The sequence below is a fragment of the Fulmarus glacialis genome, unplaced genomic scaffold (genome assembly GCF_000690835.1).
Source record: "Fulmarus glacialis isolate BGI_N327 unplaced genomic scaffold, ASM69083v1 scaffold42487, whole genome shotgun sequence".
NCBI classification, from domain to species: Eukaryota; Metazoa; Chordata; class Aves; order Procellariiformes; family Procellariidae; genus Fulmarus; species Fulmarus glacialis.
The window spans coordinates 17,362-27,185 of record NW_009222129.1 but is presented as its reverse complement, the minus strand read 5'-3'; the positions used below and the strand labels follow the sequence as shown (position 1 = coordinate 27,185).

Below are 9,824 nucleotides of genomic sequence, written 5' to 3'. Positions count from 1 at the left end.
CAGCAGGACTCAAGCAGCTCTGGGCCTGCTTAATTTGACCTGGAGTAACTGTATTTCCCTTTACCTACTTTCCTGAAAGAGCTTATCAAAAGAGGGGTTTTGAAACATGCTCAAACACAAACTAACAGAATCAGATTATTCACAGACAGAATGGCAGATAATGCTTTCTCTTCAGATACCGCCAGACAGACCGACAGCAGCCCTCCTTTCTCCTGCCTCCTTTTTAACAGCCCCGCAAATTAATTTTCCTCCCTTACACGAGTCTCCCTTGGAGAGGAGTCCAATCACCAGGCTACAGACTGCCCTGGCAGTGACCCTCTGCCCGCTCCTTCCCTTGATGTTGTTTCACTGCTCAGAAAAATAATTTGAAACTCACTGGGGCAGAGATAGAGCAACACAAGGAGCCCAAATTTAGAGCCTCACAGAGAAGGAACAGAGCTGGGCTGGTAGAGCCTGTGCTTCTGTATGTTATTTTAAACAGTCACTGGATAAGCATAAAGCTTTCGGAAGCTGTATCTCAAAAAGGCTGCTTTAGATGGCTTCCAAAACCATCCAGCCCCAGCTCTCAGAAGCGCACAGAGAGCTGATGAACCTAGGTCCCCAATTTCACTCTAGCAACCAAAAATCTAAATGTTGGCCACCAATGCTCCCAAGTTTTTCAATGCACCCATGTGTTTCATTTTATCCAGCCCTTTCACCAGCTTCATGGGGTTGAACTACTGATGAAGTCAGCAAAAAAGCTGCAGCTTCTACTAAGATGCTGCTATGATGAATATTAATCTTCTTACAGAGGAAGAAAATGTCTGTGCTCCTCCACATATTTTCAAGGAGCCCTTTTGATTTACTACACAGGATTATACATGGCAACACTTTGGACTGTGTTTTGCATAGGACATGGACACAACTAACTCCTGTGACCAGTAAGGAGTCAGGGAAACTGACTCCTTTCCCTGCTTGGCAGGGAAAATTGGCCTGATTCACAGCATTCTCACCGCGGAGCCAACCTTCAGCTACTACAGCTAATCATTAACACAGTTTAACTCTGGACCTCAGGCCGAAGGCTTATACTGAGACAAGGGCACTGTATTATTTTTTGCTTCTCATGATAGGAAGTGTGGCTTCCCTCAGCCATCTTTCTTTAACACGGTGAATTAGAGGCTGTATTTTGTTGAAGACAGAGCTTTTAATGTCGCTCAAATAGAAAAGAGAAGCCAAATATTATCCACTTCTAAAAAGTTTCCGTAAGCCACAGCATGGCTGGGAGCATTGGTAACACACAGTTAGATGGATGATGGACTCCGATCCAAATGTGCTGCCTGCTCCACAGCAGTCCTGCAGCAGGGCTGCCTGTTGCCAAAAGGACAGGTAGAGGTCCCACGACTGAAAACACTTGCCCTCCTGAAACAAGAATATGCTGGAGGGTGACAGCTTTCACCCCTATACCATTTCACATTTGTCAACTCCTGTGCTCATCCCAAAGAAATAGGAGAAGTAACGGGACAGAGAACAGGTCAGAAAATGGAAATTAAGAGATTTCCAAGTCTTCTTTTCCCTAAGGACTAAACCACAGTGCCAGCATTCATGGGGTTCCAGTCTCCAAGTTAATACCCCATTCAGCAACCGCAATAATGTGTACAATATTTGGTCAGCCTACAAATAGTGCTGCACTCAACATAAGAAAGCAATTAGTCATACCTTGATAAAGAGGTAAAAGAGAAGAAAATCTTGCCAAGTAGCAATCATATTTTATGCCTGTGTTTGATATGCATTTATATGCCCATATCTCTGTCCAGACACTTGCACTTTAGGTGTGCTTAAAGGGGGAATTCTAAGGAAAAGCCATAAGTATGGTTAAAGAAAAACATTTCTTAATACAGTAATCTACAGGAAATATATGCCTAAGGGACACATTTTCTGAAAAAAAGATTTCCTGAAACATATGCTGCAAATACATCAAGAACTTCTTCGTAATGGAAAGCTAAGGCTTTGTGAAGATACTAATGTGTACCAGATGGTTATTAGGTAGAGAAGGGATTCACACAAACACAAGAAATCAGTCTATTCGCTCTGTTACTAATGTGTTAGTCTAGTACACACTGAGAAACAACCTTCCACACATAACTGAGATAAACTTTCTTCCATTTGATTTTGAGGAAGCAGGGCAGGAGCAGATTAGACCTTAATAGCTTGTCCCACTTGTGTTAGAGCTGTATTCTGCGAACACTTATTACTGCCTGTAAGCAGACCAGCCACTGTGTCCTGTAAGTGCCTGAACAGCCAGTCCCGCTGGGTGAATTTCACCTCTGAGCAGAGTGGCACCACAAATGTATGAGCTAGTTAAGTCTCTCTCATAAACAAGGAAAAGACTGAAGTGGCAGGCAACCCAGTCCTGGCCCTCTCACACACAGCCATTATTAACCTTTACAATGTGCTGTATAGTTTGCAACACGTAGTGGGCCTTTTTTTTCCATCACATCATTTTTACCACTCTGACTGTGTAAATAGGCTTCACTGCAATTTAAAGAGGCTTTAGCATATCTGAGATGTGTCCAGTACCTCTATGTTAATATCGGTTAACACTTAAACATCTAAAAAGACAATACCGCTTTTGTTTTAAAACAATCCCCTTTTTGTTTTAAAACACAGTGCTTTTCAAACTTCTTTGTTTAAAGCAAACATGTGAAAACCAAAATAGACACACTTTTAAAGAATCTGTTTTAGGTGCTTCCATTATTTGCAAAAACTTTTCATTTGGAGTGCTGTAATCAAGTAACAGAAGGAGAGTAAAAGCACTCAGTGTCTACAGGCATGGGTAGAAGGGCTGCACTTCTGTAGCTACAGCTCGTTCTGAAGTGCACTTGTAAAATATAAGGAGTTTTTTTCAGGTTTAAAACAAAGACAGGGATTCAATATGTATTTGCTAGTTGCTCTAATATGCACAAGTCATTAGGATCTCAGAGGTTAAGATGTCTGCACACTATCCTATTAACAGCTATAGCAACCTAATTAGACAATTAGAGGGAAAGGCTAAATCAATACTACAGAGGGAGAAAGGACTATGGCTAGGGGGTAAAATAAGGGCCCAGTTCACTAAGAATTGATGTTTCCAAAGGTAGTTGAAGCAGCTTACAATTTTGCAGAGGAATCTAGCCTAATCTCCTTGTTTAAATATGTGGCTCCTGTCTCATTTCTCTCTGACCGTCTGCAGTCAGACCTTCTGCCTGCTGTCTTCTCCTTGGCTGTCAAAGGGATGCACCTGAACAGTCACCTGTGTGGACTTTGCTCTTGTTTACAACTGATCACGTGAGACTGCCCCAGAAAAGGGAGCCCATCTGCCAGATTGAGGAGGAGGCTGATGCCAAGAATAGGAAGATTAAGGGCTAGGTTCTCCTTTCATTCACGCTGCTACAGATTGGCAGTAAGTCTGTTGAAGTGAGTTGATTTATAGTGGAGTAAAAGGGAATCAGGCCTTAAGACTTCTTTTGCAACTGGAGTTTCAGATGCCTTTGGATATATTTAGCCCACTGGATCCAAAAGCACCCTGAGCATTCACTTGGTTGGCATTCTGGTATATCCCAGCGTTCTGAGATTTAATCTGTTTTGAAATGCCATTTACTTATGCACTTAACTGTACTCAAAAACATTAAAATGCACCATTTATAAAATTTTAGTTTTCTCAAGAAAAACAATGACTCAGAGCAGTCACTACAGTTAGCAAACATGATTATGTTTACTGAGACTGGTTTACTACGGCATGCTGGAATTTTTTACACCGTTCATGTGGAAGATCAATAGAGGTGACTAGCACATTTCCTTCCGTATTTTGCCATGGTAGGTGAAAAGAAACACTGGGTATATCAGAATAGGTATTTCAACTAAACCCATGAAAGGAAGAGCTGGCTTGCCTAGAGACCACATTGTCAGGATGTACCTGAGGAGGGTCAATGATATCATCTGCGAAAGACAGGGCATGAATGGGAACCAATGTTAATGTTGGCTCAGCATTTCTCCATTGCATCTGGCAGTAGGGTTGTACTTGAAGAGCTGGGTTAATTCATGGAGTCTGTCTTTGGGCTTGACATGCCGGGACAATAGAACGGACCCCTTTTGTAACCTGTACTCCCTGGTACAGCTTTTTTCACTCTGCTGCTCCCTTGAACCATTTTTATGCTTTCTTTGTCAGATTAAAATTCCAGCTTTTGCTGAAGTCCCTGCTATTATGGTAGCTGATGGGATCCAGAACCACAGCCTTACAACTATAACTGTGCAGCCTACAAATGCACTTAGAAGCAGGAAACCTAGGACGTTTCTGGCACATCAGCACTATACCCAAGGCCATTTTCTTTTTCTTTACATTCAGCAGTACGGTTTTTACTATTACTGTTCTTTAATTACTACTCTGTGCATTGGAAATACAGCAATTTTCTAATGAAAGAAAGTATAAGCTGTACATGCAGATGAAACCATGAGTCTTCTATACATTACGAAGTCTCAGCCTGTCTTTGATTTTGTATATTCCCTTCACTGGTTTTCATTATGATACTTTCAAACAAGTTTCACCTGCACATTTTCCATTTCCAGGTAATAAACAACATGGAGAATTTGATTTTATTTTTACAAATGTTGAACAGTATTACTGTGCCTCCAGTTATTTATATTCCGCTGTACTGAGCTGTCATTGGTTCTGCTTTGTACCTACATATTTTGCAGGCACGAGATGAAGGGATCAATTAAATGTTCATTGCAACTGCACACTAACCTACCTCTTGCTACATTCAGCCAAACATATGGTGAATTTGCCCTAAGCCTGATGAACTGTTAGTGTTGTACAGCCTGAAAGCAACTACACAAGCAAGCTCCCATCCCACATGGAAGTTTGCCATTGACTTCACTGGGAGCAATACCACATATCCTCTTAGCTTGTGAGTACTTGTCTTTGTTCAGGATGTCTATAAAGAGAAACTATTGCAATGTAAGTCTAGGTTTGAATTTAAAGTGATTATTTATTCTGCAATAATTCCTCACGAAGACGTTTATCTGCACTCCAAGTACCAGCGTAATCCACTTCCAAATATACAGAACAAAGTGGTGGAAAGTACTGTAAGCGCAGATTAACAGCTGCCTCATGGGAAACTGCTACTCTACGCTTGCAGAAATGCTCCTCTTCAGCTCAGGTTGTTTAATTTGCTATGCAACCCCCTTTTTTTTTTACAGACCAGGAACCATTCAGGCATTAAGATACTGCAAGCATGGACAACATAAATGACTCACCCTAGAAGTGACAGGAACTTTCAGGAATTGAGGCATAACCCACTCTCAACTGACACGGGTAACAGGTTAATTTTTATGAGAGATCTTTCTGTAACCCAGGGACAGTTCTGCTCCTTTCCCTAAGGTATCTCTGACTGGCTGCTGTAGCAGTCATGACACCAGCCTGGACGACTCATGAGTGGGATGTGAGCTGCTATCTTGTTCTTCCTGGTGAACAGATAGGATGCATCACTATACCCAAGTGTTCCTTTGTCTGAGTGTTCAGATGAAGCATGCTCTTAATCACGTCTGCTGGCATGCCATTAAAATAGGCCATATCTGACTTTAATTCAATGGAGACAGTTTTGAGTGAGGACTAGAAAAGAGGGATTGAAAATCAAGAGGTACGACTTAATCGTAGTTATGTTTAGTGAATCAGGCCCTCAAAAACAACACAAAACAAGTAAAAAAGGGTAATGGCTATTTGAGGAACTACTAGGTAAACAAGGATCTGGGGAGAATTTTTAAAAACACCCATAAACTGACCATACACTGTGTTGTAAGACATTTCATGATCAGGTGAAGCAGTTGAAATGTCTATGAACAAAATAAATTGGGAAGAAACATTAAATAAAACACAAGTATGAAAATACTTAAAAGTTTTGTAAAAAGTGATTCCTCCAAAATGGATTTGCTGTCAGTAAATAATGAAACTAAGAACTTCCTTACCATTCAGGGCTACGAAGGAATCTGAAAGACAAATAACAGGGGAAAAATCATTATTTCTCTCTCTTTTTTTCTTTTTAATAGTTTGTTTCTATGCTTCAGCTGATATTTCTATGTATGTGATTAGTACCCTAAGAACCTAGGCAAAACTAATATTCAGACATACCCGAAAACGATGTCTGGCTTTGAAAGTGTCATGACCAGCCCTGTGCAAGGGATACCAAGTGGGAAGGCCAGTGTCCTCCCTGCCACGACTTTCTTTGCAAGACCAAGTCCTAATCTAACCCAAGGCACTACAAATGATGCATCCAGCAACGTGAGTCAGTGAGGACAAAACTCACATGACCCAACACCATATGAAGTAATAAGATCAGCTGGGTTAGCAGGGAATGAAATCTACTCCTGTGCAGTGTCAAGGTTCAAGGCATCATTCAAGGCTAAAGAGGGATTTAAGCAGGGTATGGGCTTTGTTGCTTTCTGCACAGGAGCAGATATCTCTCTCCATGAGCACAATGGTTCCTGAATAAAATCCTACCCTCCTTTTATATTTAACTGACATCAGGTACAACCTATTTGCTCAAGGAGAGCAGAACTGGCTGAAAAGGGCAAAGTTGCACCAGCTGGGAACTGACCTGATTTTGTTGCTAACCCATTTTACAGGGAGCACAGGAGGGACTACGTGTATACCTTCTTCGAAAAGCTTAGAGACAGTCTACATAACCCTATCTTAGGGCAGAGGCAGAGGGAGGTGTAGCTGAGATGGAGGGCATGCAGAGGCTGAAATCCTTGTACTCCCTCAAGCACAGTCATCGCAGTAATAAATGGCTCTGGAACAAGGATGCACAGGGCATGAGAAGGCTCTGGCTTTCTCCAGAGCAGCTGGCCTGCACTGTACCCCACAGCACACTCTAGCCCTCCGTTATTTTGCTCTGTATTCCAGAAGTAATGACTCTCTCACTGTACATTACTTCTTCAGCTTCAGCAGTTTTATTGCATCTACAGGCATCAGTGCAAATTGCACCAAAAAGAATGTGATTCTTGATTTCGTAAGGTTTATAAATAATATTTGGGGCTCAGAATTAAACAACCTTGGCAAGACCATTTGGAACGAGAGCTGTCCTGAACACAGATGTTGGTATTCCTGAAGGCTCAGAAATCAGCATGCAAGGTTTCTTTGCATGCAGTGCAAGCTGTGCGCTTTTAAGCACCTCAGTGCAAAATGTAAATGTTTATGAAGACTGTGTTTAAGCTCCAGCTCATGCTGTCAGTTCATACCTAAGGTTCACCATTAAAATTTCTTAGGCAGGGTCAGTAGTGCCTGACCCTTAATACCACTATGTTGTCCAGCCTATGTGTAAAATCCACTAAAATTCACAAACTAAGTAGTTCCCACTTCTTGATCTGGGTCCAAAGCTGAAGATGTATTTCACTGTCTCCCTGTCCTCCGTGGGAATGTAGTCCAAATCACAGTCTATACCAAGAAACCAAGCCACTTCTATACATCTACATAAACAACCCAACCACCATGGCTAATAAAGACAATGAACACCCAATTAATTATGCCATTGTTACAACCAATATCGTCTGGAACTGAGATTTTCTCACTACATAACCGCTTTGCAGTCTGGTGTTTGTACAAATCACACCAACTGGGCTATTTTCTTTAAATACATTTAAACAACCATTCCTCTTCTGAACCTGCATCACCAGCCACAGTTGCTGTCCCTGTTGTGGCTTACATTGCTACAAAAGAACGCCTGACAGGTAATGGTGATTTGAGGCATTCAGAAGGATGCTGTGACACATGGTAAATAGGGGGTAAAAGCTTTGCTTACTTTGGCAGTCACCCAGGCCATCTGTATTGCCGTGTTCTATGTCCTGTTCAAATGCCAGTCTAAATAATAGAAAGAAACAAAACAGTATGAATAACAACAGTCACAGGCACTACCAGAAAGAAATTATCACATGTGCAGCTGAAATAAAGCCCCACCACGAAACTGACCATTCCTTTGGAACTTCCAAACAAAGGCTGCAAAATTGCTTAATGACTTCTTGGCTTCTGATGATGCTTTGTCTTTTTATTATTACTTTTAAAAAATCCACTGCATGTTTTATTGTCAAGGGAGGCAAATAGATTCGTATTTTTTAAACTTTGTTAACTCTGTAATATATGACATTATCAGGAGAAATTATGATCCTACCTTAACTTGTCCATATGGTAGACAAAGTGCACCAATACTTTGAGGTGAGAAGGAAGCTAACCCGTTGGGTAGGTACAGTGTTGGGGGAAGACAACCTGCATTTCAGCAATCATTTATGTACTGCACTGGACGAGGCTGCAGCCTCGTAAGGCTGCAGGCATAAGGTCCAGTCCACAGAAGGCATTCCACTGAATTAAGGGGCTCTATTGAAAAACACTCACAGGCTTCTCTAGCTGACATGCCCAGTTTATGCTCCTAACCTCTGCCTGTGATTTTGGATAACTAGGGAACCTGTTCTTCCAAGTTCCTGTACGGTCAAAGGTGAATGACAAGAGCCTTGGAAAACCATCAACAGAAGCCCTTGTCTACATTAGTTAGGATCCTGCCCTTGAGGCATAACTACCCTTGCAGGCACCTCATTGCCAACTCCATGTTCTTAAAACTCCTGCTCAACTGTCACCTATTCCAGGAAAGCACCTAACATCTCTGCCTCCTGTTGGCTAGTTTAGAAGTTCACCAGACATCTTCACAGCTGATCTGGATCCCCCTCCTAAGGGCTATGCACTGGACACAGAGAGACCTGCCTTGCTCGCCTCTGGACTGCACCACCGCAAGCTGTGCTGCCTCTGTCTCGATGGATCTATTGATAAACACAGGAACTGCTTTTAAGAGTAAGGTCCAGAAGTCCCCTATGGCTTGCCATGGAAGTGCAAGCACTTGGGAATGCTGAGAAAACCTGATACGGACACAGGTGCATTTTAACATTATTCTACCAAATGTCCAGTCAGGAATAGTCTACCTCAGTGGGGTAGTGGGGTTCAGTGGGGTCGGCTGTGGGGCTATCGAGGTTGTGTGATGTTTGTGCTACACTTACAGCACTACCTTGAGGAAGCATAGCTGTACCTCAGAGTGGGCAAGCGTGAGGTGTGTCAGATGCGGCCAAGAAATGAGAGGTCAGAAGTGGGTCTGCTCCCTGCAAGGAGGCTTTAGTAACCACATTTAAACAAACCGTCACAGACCCTCATTATTATAAAATAATTAAATTCTACTGTTAAGGAAGGGGAGATCCAGCACTTCTCTGAACCTGTTTTAAGCTCTTACTGTGCTCTGTGATTCCTCTTACTAATGCACAGTAAATTAGGAGGACTGGTTTTGTTTTCAGTGGACAAATTGCTTCAGTAATTTAATTTGGATTCTATTGCCTCTTTAATCAGCTGTGATGGCTCCAGTGTGGGCTGGTCCAGACATACCCATCCAGTTCCCTCCTTTCAACAACACGCGGACCTTAGTACAGCTCTTTCATTTTCTTCTTCCTCCTCTTTCAGCAATTACCAATCAGCTGAGAGTTCACATCAAAAAAATTTGTAAGACATTTCAGAGGTGAATGCAAATAAGGTAGAAACAAACACTTCCCACATTTTTCCTTCCCTAAGAGCCCCATGTTTCAAATAGCTCTGCCTAAGACCGCCTGGCGCCACCGCCAGAGCCTCACGACTCCCCCAGCCAGAGCCCTTACTCACTTGGAGCCAAGGACCAGCTGCGTGCATGCCCCGCTCTCCTTCACCCATCCACAGTAGGGGTCTCTGGACGCTATGCAGGCCCTGGAGAAAGAAGAGCACAAGGTGGCATTCATGAGTGCTCCCGCCT

At 42.5% G+C, this 9,824-nt stretch overlaps 1 protein-coding gene across 1 annotated transcript in view; it reads right to left on the bottom strand.

The window, feature by feature from the left end:
- Nucleotides 1–9,824, bottom strand: part of LOC104079342 (semaphorin-6A-like) — a gene marked incomplete at both ends in the record, with an annotated part of 25,170 nt that overhangs the window by 1,388 nt on the left and 13,958 nt on the right. Inside the window, 4 exons of the mRNA XM_009581353.1 lie at nucleotides 5,797–5,847; nucleotides 5,980–6,000; nucleotides 7,812–7,870; nucleotides 9,698–9,778. Coding sequence (XP_009579648.1) covers nucleotides 5,797–5,847; nucleotides 5,980–6,000; nucleotides 7,812–7,870; nucleotides 9,698–9,778 — 212 coding nt within the window. The remainder of the gene's footprint in view (nucleotides 1–5,796; nucleotides 5,848–5,979; nucleotides 6,001–7,811; nucleotides 7,871–9,697; nucleotides 9,779–9,824) is intronic.